This window comes from Oncorhynchus clarkii, unplaced genomic scaffold (genome assembly GCF_045791955.1).
Source record: "Oncorhynchus clarkii lewisi isolate Uvic-CL-2024 unplaced genomic scaffold, UVic_Ocla_1.0 unplaced_contig_1131_pilon_pilon, whole genome shotgun sequence".
Taxonomy (NCBI): domain Eukaryota; kingdom Metazoa; phylum Chordata; class Actinopteri; order Salmoniformes; family Salmonidae; genus Oncorhynchus; species Oncorhynchus clarkii.
The window spans coordinates 22,397-41,955 of NW_027258482.1; the positions used below are offsets into that span (position 1 = coordinate 22,397).

At 40.6% G+C, this 19,559-nt stretch overlaps 1 protein-coding gene across 1 annotated transcript; it reads right to left on the reverse strand.

The window, feature by feature from the left end:
- Positions 1–8,462: 8,462 nt before the first annotated feature.
- LOC139397098 (5-hydroxytryptamine receptor 3A-like) lies at positions 8,463–14,988 on the reverse strand. Its single transcript, XM_071143965.1, has 7 exons — positions 14,954–14,988; positions 14,344–14,450; positions 13,964–14,133; positions 11,971–12,092; positions 11,005–11,215; positions 10,658–10,807; positions 8,463–9,012 (listed from the first exon to the last, which is right to left on the reverse strand). The coding sequence occupies exons 3-7, from the start codon at positions 14,118–14,120 to the stop codon at positions 8,747–8,749; spliced, it is 906 nt and encodes a 301-aa protein (XP_071000066.1). The 5' UTR covers positions 14,121–14,133; positions 14,344–14,450; positions 14,954–14,988; the 3' UTR covers positions 8,463–8,746.
- Between the last annotated feature and the right edge of the window lie 4,571 nt (positions 14,989–19,559).

A 19,559-nucleotide genomic window follows, 5' to 3' on the forward strand; every position in this document is an offset into this window, starting at 1 on the left:
CTAATTACTGTGACTAGGCAGAAGTGGATATACTGCACCTCCACCTGCCTCTAAACCCTATAGTTGGCTATATGTTTCACTGGACCTCAATAGGACCGTAGGCTATTATCATATTGTTGAGCATACAGACTTCATACAGACAATAATACAAAAGGGATTGAGTTGGTTTATTTGAAATGTCATCATGCATGGGCACCAGACAGCATTGTGGTTTCAGTGGTGCTGTCTCCTCTCTGGGTAATGGAGAAAGGTTGCCATCTCCTCACTAGTGGCTCAGGAAACAGCTTGTGTTGACAGCTGGTTGTGGACTAATTGTCTGGACATATGAAACTACCCACAGTTTAAATTAGAGAGTAAGTCTGATGTAATAGTGTTTATGTATAGCATCAGAAGGGTTCAAAATTAAATCAAATGTATTTATATAGACCTTCTTGCGTCAGCTGATATATCAACGTGCTGTACAGAAACCCAGCCTAAAACCCCAAACAGCAAGCAATGCAGGTGTAGAAGCACGGTGGCTAGGAAAAACTCCCTAGAAAGGCCAGAATTTAGGAAGAAACCTAGAGAGGAACCAGGCTATGAGGGGTGGCCAGTCCTCTTCTGGCTGGGCCAGGTGGAGATTATAACAGAACATGGCCAAGATGTTCAAAGATGTTCAAAATTCAAAAGGTGTTCAGCAGGGTCAAATAATAATCATCACAGTGGATGTCGAGGGTGCAACAGGTCAGCACCTCAGGAGTAAATGCCAGTTGGCTTTTCATAGCCAATCATTCAGAGTATCTCTACCGCTCCTGCTGTCTCTCGAGAGTTGAAAACAGCAGGTCTGGGACAGGTAGCACGTCCGGTGAACAGGTCAGGATTCCATAGCCGCAGGCAGAACAGTTGAAACTGGAGCAGCAGCACAGCCAGGTGGACTGGGGACAGCAAGGAGTCATCAGGCCAGATAGTCCTGAGGCATGGTCCTAGGGCTCAGGTCCTCCGAAAGAGAGAATGAAAGAGAGAGAGTTAGAGAGAGCATACTTAAATTCACACAGGACACCGGATAAGACAGGAGAAATGCTCCAGATATAACATACTGTCCCTAGCCCCCCGACACATAAACTACTGCAGCATAAATACTGGAGGCTGAGACAGGAGGGGTCAGGAGACACTGTGGCCCCATCCGACGATACCCCCGGACAGGGCCAAACAGGCAGGATATAACCCCCACCCACTTAGCATGGTGGTTCCTTCCTCTGATGAAAGCATCAGGAACAACTGAATCATTTCCAGACTGTTGAGAATAACCAGATGTACTTTGGGGGTCCACATGTATACTGCACCTCTACCATGACCACAGTAGATGGATCATGGATGATATGGTGTTCTGCGTTTCAGCAGAAATGTTCCATTACTGTGTGTTTGAGAGCCATAGAGAAGAGGATATACCATGCCATCTCTAGTCTGTAAACATGGCAGAATGACTCCCAGTTTCTCAGACACATGTTCTCCACAGTAATAGCTTCATCTGTGTCTGGGAAACCGGCCCATTATGTATTTATCCATACACACCTCAGGAGGAATTTATAATAAGCACAATCCTTTAGAAAAATACTATTTGTTGAGAAATGCATGCAGATATGTTACATGGGTGTAGTTCTCAACAGAAGTCAGGAGAGTGTTTATGTAATCGTTGACAGGCTTTCACCCTGACCAATGCTGATGTTAGTGGCTGAAGCATTTTCTTTTTATCTATTACATTACTAGCAACAGACACATATTATTCCTGAGTTATGTCGGTCTGGTCCTACCAATAACTGAGGCTTATATAAACAGGCAGACATCCAAACGTGCCACTTTTAAAAGAAGACTTCTTCAGATACACACAGTTTTATTTTATTGTTACAATCATGTACTACTTATTCTATAGCTTAATTACATACAGGTAACTACCAAAATCAACTACCAGTAGCGAGGCATGGATAAAATTATGTGGCTGTTCAGTACTGATTTGTTTGTGTGTGGACGTGTTTAACTATACAAGAATAGTAAACCAACCAAAATTTGACCAACTGGGGACATTTTGTTGTCTCCACAAGTTCAACTGCTGTTTCTAGGGGGTTTAGGGTAAAGATTAGAATTAGTGTTAGGGTTGGGAGCTAGGGTTAGGAGGTTTAGGGCTAAGGGTAGGTTTTCAGGTTAAGGTTAGAGTACGGGTTAGGGAAAATTGGATTTTGAATGAGACTGAATTGTGTGTCCCCACAAGGTTAGTTGTTCAAGACTGTGTGTGCGTGTGCATGCAAAGTTGAAAAAACATGTTGACTCACCCTACTTGTAGAGAAACGCCAATGCCATCCTCCTGTCTTTCATGACTGTCATACACTTTTAGTTTCAGTTCTCCTAGGCTACCTGGCTAAAATGCTTGCTCCCAACCTAACTTCCTTTCATGGGCAACGATGTGCCGCTAGTTAATATTAGCCTACTACAGTATATTAGCTACATATTGAACTTCCATCCTCTCAGGCCAGGGGCACAATGTATGAATTAATGGTTGGATCAGAATTGCCGGCATAATCATTGGTCAGTAAGGAGAATTAAATAAAACCACATGTCCAAATCCCTATTTCCATCCAAGGCTAATTTAGGAAAGAGACAATTCATTATTTTTATTTTTTTACTGAGTTTTATGTAAATGGTGTTACCGCCTTGAAAAGAACTGCCCAAAGGCATGGTCCTAATCCTGGGTCAAGTTTCAAATATGGCTGAATTGTGGTGTATGTACAGAATACCCATGTTGTACAGATTTCCCTCCACTAGATGGCAGTAATGTACTACCACCTCTACTGAAAGGTAATAGATCACACTTGTATGGAGCTGTTTGAAAACGTAACGTGAACAGAAAGCCCATTTTCCAGTTGTTTTTGGGTCAAGAGTATAAAAAAAAAGAAGGAAAACACAGTCCTAATTTCAATGTAGTAAATCTTGCTCATTTGCCCCTGGTTGTGAAACGGAGCCATGTTTTTTGACCTATTAGCAACCTCAGTGCTAAAAGGTTCTTGCTGCTCCCACAGGATATCCTAATGTTAAAAGTGTACACCGCTGAACGTAGAGACTGGGTTTAAAAACTCTCGTAGGGTGTTTGACATTACAATTTTGGTGGGTGCTATGCTGGCCCAAAGGTTCCATGGCCACAATAAAACTAAATAATGAATGAGAATGTCATGGTAATTTTAGTGGCAAGTTGGAGAATAGTTTGCCCACTATGGCTCTGTACCTACTTAGTGTAATATTTATGTTGCTGCTAATGGACACAGATTGAGGCTAGTCCTAGACTAAAAATCAAACTCAATGGAGTTGATTTATTGAAAGTACTTTTTTTTGTGTAGGACTAGGCTTAATCTGTGTCAGTGAAACCAGGGCTGAGGTCAGTACGTGTTTACGTTCTGGAACGTTCAATTGAATGGAAATGGTGCTGTGCTGCACGATCAGTAAAAAAATGAATGGGAGGGGTTGGGTTGGGGAACTCTGTCAGCATGGCCACTGCCCTTTAAACATGTCACTCATTGCTTCAATTCACACTTCGCCGCACCCACCAAACGGGAGCAAACATACCTAAAAAGTCTGTTCAAGAACGTTACAACGGCATTTTTGGAAAACGTGTTGTTCGGGACAAACCGTTCTGCAACATAGCAAACAGAACGCACGTCTGCCCTTAATGTTTATTTACATAGTTTTATTTAACTAGGCAAGTCAGTTAGGAACACATTCTTATTTACAATGACGACCTACCCCTGCCGCCCTATGGGACTCCCAATCACGGCCGGATGTAATACAGCTTGGATTCCAACCAGGAACTGTAGTGATGCCTCTTGCACCGAAATGCAGTGCCTTAGACCGCTGCACCACTTCAGTATATAATATGACCTGTACTTTATACTTTTAAAAAGTCTCTGTCAGTATGACATCTACTGGCTTTTTTGGTACTTCAGTTATCCACTGGTGTCTGATGATCTCTGGCTCCTTGTCTGTTGTTTGTAGAGATGCTCTGAAAACAAAAAGTCAGGATTGAATGCATTGAGTTGCACATTCTACAAGTTGCGTTGGCTACTAGGCAGTATGTCTACAATAGGTGCCAGCACTAAAACTACCACTGCAGTGCTATAATATAATGCAATGTGTGGTTTGAAGCAATTATATTCACCTTCTAGTGCATTTCTTTAATGGAATTTATATCCATTACATCAGTCCAGAAATGAACACACATGCACCAGGGACAGGCTTTTCCTGCCTCACCATAAGCTCTCACCATTGACCACACGCCCTTCTTTAATGAGCTTCAAAATACATTTTGGGGCAGATAGAGGATCCGTTTGGCTTTTTATATATTGTATTGACACGATTTGTCAGGCTTTGACACCGCACTCCTACATCGTCCAAGACTTTTATGTGTAAGGGCACACAGTCTTCTGTTTGTGCCTGTAGGTTCGGTCCTTGGGCTATGAATCTTTATCACTCTACTGCCATAATCATGCAGAGTTGCAGCAAACCTTTCACATTAGGAAATGCCCAGTGAGACAGTGTCATGACAATTTATTTAGATTACAATGGTAGAACATTACTGCCATCTAGTGGATAGAAACCACACTTGACGCAAATTGAAACATTAAATCGATTTAATCAAAGTGCTGTTGAACAAGAGGGAGCAAAATTTAGGATGAGCGGTGTTGTGATTTGACTTGCATTAATGTGATGACTGTTATTTATCGAGTCAACTAACTGTGTTTAATTGTTACCCAATTAAATGAATCATGTAACAATTAACTCATTAGGAATTTGGGGCACCACAGAAGAAGTTGATTATTCAGTACTACACAAATTGATTTAATTACTAACTAACTAAATAATAACACAGTATACACATACACACTTACATGAGACAAAGGTCCCTAGTGGACTGACAAGATATGACGGCTTGGTACACATGGAGAGGGAGGGGTAGATAAAGGGAGGAAGAGACAAAGAGTCAAACTTATTGTACATTTGGAAACTACCCTCAAAATAATAATAATAATAATAATAATACTTTGTGCACGAACCACCGCCCGTTTGGGTAAGGAATGTAATGTATTTACGTGTAGATGTCTTTGTCGTCTCCCTGAAACCAGTTGATCCTTCCACAGGAAGTGACTCGATGGGTATAAGGCTCTCGTTTTCAGTTTTTTTTCACTCCGTTTTGACTCGGAAATTAAAATAACAAAATGTACACCCCATTGACCGAAAAGGAATTGCAAACATGATATTGATTTATAATTTGCCCATTGCATTTAAAATTGAATTTGTAAAAATACTTCTATAGTGGTTGGATAAATTATATGTTTCAAATACTGTAGCTGAAACTCTGAGGTGTACCATGTATGTTTTGATATCTACAGTGGCATTTTTCTGAATTTGTTGCCTTACAACCTGGAATTAAAATTGATTTTTGGGGGGTTTGTATCATTTGACAACATGCCTACCAATTTCAAAATGCAAAATATTTTTGGGTGAAACAAACAATAAATAAGACAACAACAAAAAACAGAACTTGAGTGTGGATAACTATTCACCCCTCCCCCAAAGTCAATACTTTGAAGAGCCACCATTTGCAGCAATTACAGCTGCAAGTCTCTTGGGGTATGTTGCTATCAGCTTAGCACATCTAGCCACTGGGATTTTTACCCATTCTTCAAAGCAAAACTAATCCAGCTCCTTCAAGTTGGATGGCTTCCGCTGGTGTACAGCAATCTTTAAGTCATTCTACAGATTCTCAATTGGATTGAGGTCTGGGCTTTGACTAGGCCATTCCAAGACATTTAAATGTTTCCCCTTAAACCACTCGAGTGTTGCTTTAGCAGTATGCTTAGTGTCATTGTCCTGCTGGAAGGTGAACCTCTGTCCCAGTCTCAAATCTCTGGAAGACTGAAACAGGTTTCCCTCAAGAATTTCCCTGTATTTAGCTCCATCAATCATTCCTTCAATTCTGACCAGTTTCCCAGTCCCTGCCGATGATAAACATCCCCACAGCATGATGCTGCCACCACCATGCTTCACTGTGGGGATGGTATTCTCAGGGTGATGAGAGGTGTTGGATTTGCACCAGACATAGTGTTTTTCTTGATGGCCAAAAAAGCGCAATTTTAGTCTCATCTGACCAGAGTACCTTTTTCCATATGTTTGGGGAGTCCCCCACATGCCTTTTGGTGAACACCAAAAGTGTTTTCTTATTTTTTCTTGAAGCAATGGCTTTTTTTCTGGCCACTCTTCCGTAAAGCCCAGCTGTATGGAGTGTACGGCTTAAAGTGGTCCTTCGGGGTTATCTTTGGTCTCTTTGTTGCCTCTCTGATTAATGCCCTCCTTGCCTGGTCTGTGGGTTTTGGTGGGCGGCCCTCTCTTGGCAGGTTTGTTGTGGTGCCATATTCTTTCCATTTTTTTAATCATGGATTTAATGGTGCTCCATGGGATGTTCAAAATTTCTGATATTTTTTTATAACCCATCCCTGATATGTACTTCTCCAGAACTTTGTCCCTGACCTGTTTGGAGAGATCCTTGATCTTCATGGTGCCGCTTGCTTGGTGGTGCCCCTTGCTTAGTGGTGTTGCAGAATCTGGGGCCCTTCAGAACAGGTGTGTATATATACTGAGATCATGTGACACTTAGATTGCACACAGGTGGACTTTATTTGACTAATTATGTCACTTCTGAAGGTAATTGGTTGCACCAGATCTTATTTAGGGGCTTCATAGCCATTTCCGTTCTATATTTTTTACATTTGATTTATTCATTTCACTTCACCAATTTGGACTACTTTGTGTCCATTACATGAAATCCAAATGAAAATCCATTTAAATTGCAGGTTGTAATGCAACAAAATAGGAAAAACGCCTCGGGGGATGATTACTTTTGCAAGGCACTGTATGTCAAGTATATTTTTAATTCAGCACTGTTCAATATTGATGCAGTAAGAATTTCATACAGAACGCTGGTACAGTGATATTCATTTATTATGGTCCTTTACCTGTACCTTACACAGATGTGACCATGATTTATCCAAACACCCTGAGAGATACCACAAATACAGCCCAGCGCAGGTGGAGGAGATGATCGAGAGACTATTTGATATCTCAGCCTGAGGTTGAGAACCTGCTTAGTTAGGAGATAATATAAGGCCTTCACACTGCCTCTATAGTAAATAACACACTGTTGATTTGTTTCCACACTACTAATACTACAGCTACAGTCCACTGTCCATGTATTCATTCGAATTCTAATTGCTAAATGCATTATTCCACATATGACTATCTATTTTTAAACATGTTGAAATTTAAAGCTCTAGTGAAGAATACACAAATACATTTTTTTCCCACACAGAAGCTCAAAAGGTAGCTTTTTGCTAGTTCTTGCAAAATTTGTGATGACCAAACCATAGAGAATGATAGAGACCTCTTGTGGCCAAACGCCTGTATTAGCATTGGCAGCAGCATTGGACTTGAACCATTTTGAAGGAAGGACTAAGGAAGGATCACATGATTCCATTTGGGTCATCAGTAGGGATCAGCCAATTAATGATTGTGAGCAAACATTCCATAACTGCAATCGTCAACCTTAACTTTATACCTGTACACTACATGTGGCAGTAAATCATCAACCTTAATTTTATACCTGTACACTACATGTGGCAGTAAATCATCAACCTTAACTTTATACCTGTACACTACATGTGGCAGTAAATCATCAACCTTAACTTTATACCTGTTCACTACATGTGGCAGTAAATCGTCAACCTTAACTTTATACCTGTTCACTACATGTGCCAGTAAATCGTCAACCTTAACTTTATACCTGTACACTACATGTGGCAGTAAATCATCAACCTTAACTTTATACCTGTTCACTACATGTGGCAGTAAATCATCAACCTTAACTTTATACCTGTTCACTACATGTGCCAGTAAATCATCAACCTTAACTTTATACCTGTACACTACATGTGGCAGTAAATCATCAACCTTAACTTTATACCTGTACACTACATGTGGCAGTAAATCATCAACCTTAACTTTATACCTGTTCACTACATGTGGCAGTAAATCATCAACCTTAACTTTATACCTGTACACTACATGTGGCAGTAAATCATCAACCTTAACTTTATACCTGTTCACTACATGTGGCAGTAAATCATCAACCTTAACTTTATACCTGTTCACTACATGTGGCAGTAAATCATCAACCTTAACTTTATACCTGTTCACTACATGTGGCAGTAAATCATCAACCTTAACTTTATACCTGTTCACTACATGTGGCAGTAAATCATCAACCTTAACTTTATACCTGTTCACTACATGTGGCAGTAAATCATCAACCTTAACTTTATACCTGTTCACTACATGTGGCAGTAAATCATCAACCTTAACTTTATACCTGTTCACTACATGTGGCAGTAAATCATCAACCTTAACTTTATACCTGTTCACTACATGTGGCAGTAAATCATCAACCTTAACTTTATACTGTTCACTACATGTGGCAGGATGCACCCTTTCAGTTTGTTTACCAACTCATTGAAATAGTAGAAGAAGAAAATGGACTACTTCAAAATGGAGATTGCCTCAATGGCGCTGCCCGTGCGCTCACAGACGCCACAATAGGAACGATATAGGAATGCTTTCTCTATCATATGGCCACCATTTATTTTAATATTTTTGTTAAAAGCAAATTAACAATTTAGTATTCCCAGAATTCTAAATGGTTGATCTCGCATGAAGAACCAAAGGAGAAATATAAAATGATGACTGCGTAAACAATGAGGACGGTGAGATAGATACAGAAACAGATCAAGTCCACTTTGTTGGCAAGGCGATGGCGTCTTGCTTTTTTCTGATCTTGTGCAGCCATTTTGTCGAGAAATTTCACCACCTTCTGGAGGGCTGTATTCTTCTTATTTTCCTCAGAGGCTTTCAGTTTGATGACAGTAATATCAGATTTGGATACTAGACAAAGTAAGAGAGAGGGAAACAAAATATATATAAGTTATTATGAAATAAGTGGTTCGAGCCCTGAATACTGATTTGGCTGACAGCCGTGGTATATCAGACAGTATACCACGTGTATGACAAAACATACATTTTTACTGCACTAATTTTGTTGGTAACCAGTTTTATAATAGCAAAAAGGTCTCTCTGGGGTTTGTGGTATATGTCCAATATACCACGGGTAAGGGCACTCTGCGTTGTGACGTGCTTAAGAACAGCCCTTAGCCGTGATATATTGGCCATACAGTATACCACATCCCCTCAGGCCTTATTACTTAAATATAACACTATTAAATAAGAGATAAAAAATGAAGACATTTTTGTAAAAACTATTTGTAACCGTATTCATTTTATCACAGTTGATTGTTGTAATCGGATTTACTCGAGATCAGAAAACCCAGAAGTGTGCTTTAAATGCAGGTAAAGAACATACCTCATTCACAAATTACTGCGTCGTCACTCATTCACACAACTCACAACGCATCTGTATGTTCCTTCACTCATTCACACATTGATCAAAGCTAAGAAACGATCCCGACAGCTAAAAATGCACAGGATTTAGTGAGGAATTTAAGATGAATAATATTAAACTCATATCTGTTGATGACTTGTTAAACTGCCAGTATCAAATGTCTGCCAGTGTTGGTATGGTTAAAGTTTGGCTCCATTCTGGGCCGGAAACACTGATAATGTATCTGTGACCCTGTGTGATTCTATAGCAGATGATGTTGTCTGTACGGCGCCAATAGCCAGGGTTGCTGTGCCTTGTTTAGATTTCCTACATTATTTAGTGACATTGTTGACAGAACACTTGTTCCTGAAAGCGGTTAAAAGGTTCTTCTCTAGGTAGGTGTATAACACAGGAGGCAGCTGACCGAAGGACTCATAATAATGGCCGGAGCAGAGCTAATGGAATGGAAACAATGTGTTGGATGTATTTGATACCATTCCGCTCATTCTGCTCCAGCCATTACCATGAGCCTGTCCTCACCAATTAAGGTGCCACCAACCTCCCGTGGTGTACAACTACAACAAGTTAGGAAGTATCGATAAGCACGTGAACCCGGCATATGTGTGACTGGTGCCGGGGAATGACAGTCAGGAAGTGAGAGAGGGAGAGATGCGCTTGTTCTAATCCAATCGTGACAGCAGCCTTAACCTATACCCCGCCCGTTTCTTTACAAACGATTTAGTTAGGCTATTTACAACGCTTCACACTATTTGTGACACAGATGCGTGCTGGCAGCTGAACATGTTCTGATCACAGGTAATTACAAAAAAGACTTGTATCATTATTGCATCTGGAAGTTTCCATATCCGTTATGATATTCGTTTTGTCCGATATTCGTTTTGTACTCGGCACATCCTTCATTTAAACCTTAAACCATTAATGACATAGTTTTCAGTGACAGATTAAAGATAAAATTGAGTAGCTTTTTTTTTTATGGAGTACCCAGTAAAACTGGTTGCAATAACGTCATTATGACTTCATGGTCAGGTTATAAATGGTTGTATAAGGACGTTTTGTTAATGTCTTTGGAAACCATGAAAATATATCTTGCTCTGTGGATAACTGAGATGACAGAAGAATGAAAAAGTTTACCCTCTTCATTGTCTGTGTCTTTAAGCAGTGAGTCTTTGGACTTGGAGAGGCTGCAGGGCCAGAGAGTGCCACACTTAGCCAGGCGTGTGAGCACCATAGACTGCAACGTGCTCAACACCAGGATGACCAAACAGAAACAGAAGTGCTTTCCTATGGAGAACAACGAGAGAGATGTGTGAGTGTTATATGGATGCACTCTATACACACATTGTCATGTTGTGGTGGATTTTATATTGTACATTTGTAATAATAGAGTAATGTCTTGTATGATGTAATGTTTTATTGATGATCTAGGCTGTTGTGTTTTGTGATGTAACAGTTTAACCCTGTTTAAACAGGACACTCACGGATGATGGGGCTGCACTGGCCTCCTCCAGGCAGTAGGTCGTTGAGGATGATGAGGAACATAATGAAGCTGAGAACCAGTGTAACCTTGAATGGGATACGCTCGCCCCCTCCCAGTGGCAGGGAGAAGCTCACCACATCTGCCACAATGATCAGTATACTGGGCAGGACCAGGGACAGAAATGGGTTTTCAGACCGCATTTTCAGCGACACCTGTGAAGACAGACAGGTAGGCAAGAGAGAAAGAGTTTTTGCATCTAAACGTTTGTTTGACATTGAAAGGGAAGAGCATTACACTTCAACATCAAACTGTCAGGCGTTTTCAGAATTCTAATGTCAATGAGTCCACATCCTTCACCATCGGTTGTGTGCATCTAGCTAATGTTGATTCAAGCGTATTGTCTTTTTTGAGTGTAATTTTTGGTCAAGCTTTGCCTTATAAAACAGGAAGAGTAAAGTATCTTTACATACATAAACTACTGAAATCACCAGGAACACTCACTAACCCATAGATAAAGATACTTTACTCTACATGCCCCACATAAACTACTGAAATCACCAGGAACACTCACTAACCCATAGATAAAGATACTTTACTCTACATAAACTACTGAAATCACCAGGAACACTCACTAACCCATAGATAGATACTTTACTCTACATGTCACATAAACTACTGAAATCACCAGGAGCACTCACTAACCCATATATAAAGATACTTTACTCTACATGTCACATAAACTACTGAAATCTCCAGGAACACTCACTAACCCATAGATAAAGATACTTTACTCTACATGTCACATAAACTACTGAAATCACCAGGAACACTCACTAACCCATAGATAAAGATACTTTACTCTACATGTCACACAAACTACTGAAATCACCAGGAACATTCACTAACCCATAGATAAAGATACTTTACTCTACATAAACTACTGAAATCACCAGGAACACTCACTAACCCATAGATAGTTGCGATCATCTCTGCCTCCTTTAGCATTGAGTTCCACCTCCTCGGTTAGCCAGTCTCCGCGGTTTGCACTAGTTTTGCTCACTTTCCCAAAGTTCAGGAACATGCCACATCCTGTAAAAACAGATATTTGATACCAGTTCAGTCATTCATAGATCATAACATAGTTTATAACAAAAAAATATTTGTTTCTAACAATAGGCATTGTGGGTGTAACGATTCACAACATATTTGGTTCCTGTTCATTCCAATGATTTTTGGCTCTTGGTTCGGTTTTATCTGGGTTCTCAGGAGAGGATGGGAAAAACTAAATGGATGGAAAAACTGTTTTGTGTGAGAAATGATTTTGAGTAAAGTAGTCAATGTTTTAAACCCTACTACAGTGGTAGTAGCCTAACTAATATTTCTGAGGGAGCCACTGTGGTGTAACAACATCACTGATAGGATCCATTCTTACAGTGGCTCTGGTATCAGGTTCTAAGGTCATCAATATCAAAGCAATGTTTCTCAAGTTCATACAATTTTTTCCTTCCTGAAACCGAGAAAAAACAGAGCCAAAAATCCAAGGACTGATCCAATCCAACATTTTTGTGAACCATTATATTCACTGTGTCCAGCCCACTAATGAGCACCAAAATAATATTCACTGTGTCCAGCCAACTAATGAGCACCAAAATAATATTCACTGTGTCCAGCCCACTAATGAGCACCAACATAATATTGACTGTGTCCAGCCCACTAATGAGCACCAAAATAATATTCACTGTGTCCAGCCCACTAATGAGCACCAAAATAATATTGACTGTGTCCAGCCCACTAATGAGCACCAAAATAATATTGACTGTGTCCAGCCCACTAATGAGCACCAAAATAATATTCACTGTGTCCAGCCCACTAATGAGCACCAAAATAATATTGACTGTGTCCAGCCCACTAATGAGCACCAAAATAATATTCACTGTGTCCAGCCCACTAATGAGCACCAAAATAATATTGACTGTGTCTAGCCCACTAATGAGCACCAAAATAATATTGACTGTGTCCAGCCCACTAATGAGCACCAAAATAATATTGACTGTGTCCAGCCCACTAATGAGCACCAAAATAATATTGACTGTGTTCAGCCCACTAATGAGCACCAAAATAATATTCACTGTGTCCAGCCCACTAATGAGCACCAAAATAATATTCACTGTGTCCGGCCCACTAACAAGTACCAAAATAATATTCACTGTGTCCAGCCCACTAATGAGCACCAAAATAATATTGACTGTGTCCAGCCCACTAATGAGCACCAAAATAATATTGACTGTGTCCAGCCCACTAATGAGCACCAAAATAATATTGACTGTGTCCAGCCCACTAATGAGCACCAAAATAATATTAACTGTGTCCAGCCCACTAACAAGTACCAAAATGATATTCACTGTTTCCAGCCCCCTAACATGGCTCGATGGGTCAATTGAGGACGGTGAGGTTGAGCTATCAGGTTATAGCATTCATAGAGTTGACCGAAACAGTGGCGGCGTGTGTGTTTACTAGGAATGATATGCATTTTAACCCTCGTTCAGATCTGAAAATGGATGGTCTTGAGGTTATATGTGTTATTGTTTTTATCATTGAGGACCACTTTGGAAACGTTTTAATGAATACTTTCAAGTGATATCCTCTGGGTCCACATTGTACATTTAGTTGTATATGTCTGTTGCCCAAAATAAATTCAAATAAAAATCAATTTAAAAAACCACCAAAATAATATTTACTGTGTCCAGCCCCAAAATAAAAACTAGACAGTCAGGGAGCATAGAAAATTCCAAAGATGACAAATAAACTGAATTGCATTATATACTGAATTGAAGTAGGCTACACAGATTTAAAAATGTTTTAGTTGTTTTTAGTAACATTTTTATTAAGATCTTTGGTAAGTAAGTAAGTGTGCAAGAGCGGTTTAGCAGACAGAATGAGGATTGAAGTGATGCACTTACCACTAAATACCCATACATTGATTCCGATGGCACAGAAATCTGAAGCGAAGGGGTAATTGTACAGATTGACCTCACAGCCCACCACAGTGTTCATGATGACCATGTGCTCTATAGTCCCGTTGCTGTGCACCAGTAAATCCTTGTTGCCGTGCTTCATCGTTGTTTGCACTCTTTAGACATGAGAAGTTAAGAACAGACTGAGGATTGATCTACTAAACTGTCACACCTAAACATTTGGCCACTCCAAAAATAAATACTGTATCTCTAATTTCTGTAGATGTTTTACTCGCTATTTAGAAGATCATGTTATAAAAGGAATCAAGAATAAGTTAAATATAACTTACTGGTAGGTTATTGTATTCTGTTGTAAGTGGACTCACCCATTAGTCACATGGAGTTCAGGAGTCCAGATTTTACTGACAGGCAGGACCACCACATCATGATGATAGACTGATGTGTCCCATGATAAATCAGGGTCTTCCCAAGACTAGTTTTAAATCAAATCAAATGTTATTTGTCACATGCTCTGAATACAACAGGTTTAAACCTTACCGTGAAATGCTGAATACAACAGGTTTAGACCTTACCGTGAAATGCTTACTTACGAGCCCTTTACCAACAATGCAGTTCAAGAGTTAAGAATATATTTACTAAATAAACTAAAGTAAAAAATAACACAATAAAATAACAATAACGAGGCTATATACAGGGTGTACCGGTACCGAGTCAGTGTGTGGGGGTACAGGTTAGTCTAGGTCATAGGTCATTTATAGATGTAGGTAGGGGTAAAGTTTGACATGCATAGATAATAAACAGTGAGTAGCAACAGTGTAAAAACAAAAGGAGGGGTGTCAATGTAAATAGTCCGGCCGGCCGTTTGATTCATTGTTCAGCAGTCTTATGGCTTGGGGGAAGAATCATAGTCATGAGAAGTATTACAAAATGGCACATTTACTTGAATGTCTCCCTTGATGTTTGATGTGTACTTACCAGTATGACCTGCAGACGACTCTCGAAGCGGAGGTTTTTTGTGTCCTATTAGGAAGAGAATAATTCCTCATCACATAATGATATAACTGTCAATAGGTTATCTCTGAAACTCATCACATTGTACAAAACTCAATTAAAAGGAACAGAAAGTGACTTACGACAGACAGAGTTTCATACACTATTAACGGCACACTGATATTTGAGATGCATGATGGAGACTGTGGCTGACTCAGAGCTTCTTTCGCAATCAGCATGCTGGCCAGACATCGACGTGTTGTACAGGAGGGTGTCGTTGCCCTGGATGAAGTGGCTGTGTTGGATGGTTGGTTTGTACTGGCTGTGTTGGATGGTTGGTTTGTACTGACTGTGTTGGATGGTTGGTTTACACTGGCTGTGTTGGATGGTTGGTTTGCACTGGCTGTGTTGGATGTATTGGGTGCTTGGCCTGCATTGGCTGTATTGGATGCATTGCCTGGAGTCATTTCACTAGCTAAAATGGCTGCATTGGATGGAGGGTCTGCTGCAGACACTGTGGAACCAGAGACAGGTATATCATTTCAGAATAATACATTGGATTTATATAGCGATTTTCTAGGAACCAATGATGCTTTCCAATAGTTCAACAACACAGTGCAAGAAATGACCAACTTAATCTAAATTAAATGGGATAAGGTTGTTGCATGTCTTCATAGTAGTGACTCAATATTTGTCAAAAGTGACCTGATACTCTATCGCTAGTCCATTATCGCCCCAATACACTACATGACTAAAAGTATGTGGACATTTCATGAAGCTCGCGACAAACAGTTATTGTGCTGATGTTGTTTCCAGAGGCAGATTGGTGTTGCAACCGAGGACAGACCATTTTTAGACACTACACGTTTCAGCGCTAGGTGGTCTCGTTCTGTGTGCTTGTGTGGCCTAACACTTTGCGGCTGAGCCGTTGCTCCTAGCTGTTTCCACTTTACAATAACAGCACTTACAGTTGACCGGAGCCACATTGAAAGGCACTGAGCTCATCAGTAAGGGCATTCTACTGACAATGTCTGTCTATGGAGATTGAATGGCTGTGTGCTTGGTTTTATACACCTGTCAGCAACAGGTGTGGCTGAAATAGCTGGAATACACTAATTTGAAGAGGTGTTCACATACCTTTGTACATACAGTGCATTCAGAAAGTATTCAGACCCTTTCCCTCTTTCCACATTTTGTTGTGTTCTCAAATGGATCAAATAAAATAAAATCCTCATCAATCTACACACAATGCACCATAATGACAAAGTGAAAACAGGTCTTTAGAAATGTTTGCAAATGTATAAATCATAAAAAACCTAACCTTATTTACATAAGTCTGGAGGACTTTGCTGTGAGACTCGAAATTGTGCTCAGGTGCATCCTCTTTCCATTGATCATCCTTGAGATGTTTCTACAACTTGATTGGAGTCCACCTGGGGTAACTTCAATTGATTGGACGTGATTTGGAAAGGCACATCTATATTTATTTTACTAGGCAAGAACAAATTCTTATTTTCAATGACGGCCTAGGAACAGTGGGTTAACTACTTGTTCAGGGGCAGAACGACAGATTTGTACCTTGACAGCTTGGGGATTTGAACTTGCAGCCTTTCGTTTACTAGTCCAACGCTCTAACCACTAGGCTACCTGCTGGTTACTAGTACAACACTCTAACCACTAGGCTACATGTCTCTAACCACTAGGCTACCCTGCCGCCCCATATAAGGTCCCACAGTTGTCAGAGCAAAAACATGTCAGAGCAAAAACCAAGCCATGAGGTCGAACGAATTGTCCGTAGAGCTCAGAGACAGGATTGTGTCAAGCACAGATCTGGGGAAGGGTAACAAAATTTCTGCAGCATGGAAGGTCCCCAATAACACAGTGGCCTCCATCATTCTTAAATGGAAGAAGTTTGGAATCATCAAGACTCTTCCTAGAGCTGGCCGCCCGGCCAAACTGAGCAATTGGGGGTGAAGGGCCTTGGTCGGGGAGGTGACCAAGATCCCGATGGTCACTCAGACAGAGCTCCAGAGTTCCTCTGTGGAGATGAGAGAACCTTCCAGAAGGACAACCATCTCTGCAGGTGGAGTGGCAGATTGAAGCCACTCCTCAGTAAAACGCCCGATTGGAGTTTGCCAAAAGGCACCTAAAGGACTCTCAGACCATGAGAAACAAGATTCCCCTGTCTGATGAAACCAAGATTGAGCTCTTTGGCCTGAATGCCAACCGTCGCGTCTGGAGGAAACCTAGCACCATTCCTACGGTGAAGTATGGTGGTGGCAGCATCATGCTGTGGGGATGTTTTCCAGCGGCATAGACTGGGAGACTAGTCAGGATTGGGGGAAAGATTAACAAATCAAAGTACACAGAGATCCTTGATGAAAACTTGCTCCAGAGCTTTCAGGACCTTAGACTGCTTGGGTGAAGGTTCACCTTCCAACAGGACAACGACCCTAAGCACACAGCCAAGACGACGCAGGAGTGTCTTTGGGACAAGTCTCGGAATGTCCTTGAGGGGCCCAGCCAGAGCCCGGACTTGAACCTGATCGAACATATCTGAAGAGACCTAAAAATAGCTGTGCAGCGATGCTTCCCATCCAACCTGACAGAGCTTGAGAGGATCTGCAGAGAAGAATGGGAGAAACTCCCCAAATACAGGTGTGCCAAGCTTGTGGCTTCATACCCAAGAAGACTTCAGGCTGTAATAGCTGACAAAGGTGCTTCAACGAAGTACTGAGTAAAGGGTCTGAATACTTATGTAAATGTGATATTTCTTTTTTGGGGGGAGGGGGTCAAACAATTCTTAAAACCTGTTTTGGCTTTGTCATTATGGGGTATTGTGTGTAGATTGATGAGGGTAAAAAACGATTTAATCAATTTTAGAATAAGGCTGTAACGTAACAAAATGTGGAAAAAGTCAAGGGGTCTGTATACTTTACGAATGCTAATAGGAACAATAAAGATGACATTCTTCTGGTGCAATTTGTGTTGTTTTAAAAAGAGTAAAATGGAGCCCAATGTCTTACCTGTTAGCAAGAGTAGAGAGAAGAGACAACATTTCAGCACGCTGTGGTCCATGGGTCTCATCCCTGCACGTCCTCCTGTCACAAAGTACATGGTCAGTTAGACATTGGTGCGCAGTCTTAGTAGAAATGACGAGTTTCCTCCAATGAAACGGTTAGAAGATGGACTGAAAACCTACCTTTTTAGATGCTTAGTGATCACCACTTGCCTTCTCCTTTCCTCTCAAGCCAAAGCTACACCTGGGCTGACCCTTATAAAGGCTGCTCTGGAACATGTGGTCACGGCAGTCTTCCATGAGAACATACACACCCCCACAAACTGTCTACACGTTATTATGATTCTTGATATTATACAGTGTGTGCTTGGCCATAATCCCCAAATAATGAGTTTTTAAATTAACCTCCCAGGATTCATTTCACCATCCTGTGTAAACAACAACCACAACAGACATGTAATTACTACCTTTGACTGATCAGAAGCGGTGCACTGCAGTGCATAAAATGTGGTGAGTAGTTGACTCAAAGAGAGAGAAAGAAAACAGAACAGTTTTGAACAAATAGATTTCTTAAAGAATGGAGAAGCAAGTGAGAGAGAGAGAGAGAGAAAGCTAGTTATATTTAGTATTTTTTTCACATTCACTTAGCTAGCGAATGCAGCTAGCTAGTTTAGCCTATCCCAAACACATGGCTCAAGCAGAGAGGGATGCTATGTTACCTAGTTACCAAGCAAAGGAAAAAGTTGAGTAGGATGCGAGAAGGAATTCTATGATCTGGCTGCTATGAAATGTAACTGTGTTTACGTGTGATCAGGACTGCACCCATTCCACCCATTCTGTTGAAAAACATTTCTGAAATGGAAGCAAACAGAGTGAAATGGGGATAAACATATCTGAATCTGTCCAACAGAAACTCTCGTTTGCAACTGTTGGACTAATGATTACACCCTAGATCAGCAAATCAAATTGTATTGGTCACATACACATGGTTAGCAGATGTTATTTCGAGTGTAGCGAAATGCTTGTGCTTCTAGTTCTGACAGTGCAACAATATCTAACAAGTAATATCAAACTATTCCACAACAAATCTAAGTAAGGAATGGAATAAGAACATATAAATATATGGATGAGCAATGTCAGAGCAGCAGATGCTAAGATGCAATAGATAATATAGAATACAGTATACATATGAGATGAGTAATGCAAGATATGTAAACATTATTAAAATGCCATTATTAAAGTGACTAGTGTTCCATTTATTAAAGTGGTCAGTATGCTAGTGATGGCTGTTTAACAGTCTGATGGCCTTGAGATAGAAGCTGCTTTTCAGTGTCTCGTTCCCAGATTTGATGCACCTGTACTGACTCGCCTTCTGGATGGTAGAGTGGTGAACAGGCAGTGGCTCGGGTGGTTGATCTTTTTGGCCTTCCTGAGACATCGGGTGCTGGAGGTGTCCTGGAGGGCAGGTAGTTTGCCCCCGGTAATGTGTGTGTTTAAATGTATTTGGCTAAGGTGTATGTAAACTTCCGACTTCAACTGTATGTATATTATTAATTTGTTTAGGCAGGTCCT

What these genes read in the sequence shown, in the direction of transcription:
- LOC139397098 (XM_071143965.1), bottom strand. Translation starts at nt 14,120, where the DNA reads ATGAAGCACGGCAACAAGGATTTACTGGTGCACAGCAACGGGACTATA. An exon ending in ATGATCGCAACTATCTATGG is followed by an intron (nt 11,216 to 11,970) that starts GTTAGTGAGTGT and finishes CTGTCTTCACAG; the next exon opens with GTGTCGCTGAAAATGCGGTC. An exon ending in AGACACAGACAATGAAGAGG is followed by an intron (nt 9,013 to 10,657) that starts GTAAACTTTTTC and finishes TACTTTGTCTAG; the next exon opens with TATCCAAATCTGATATTACT.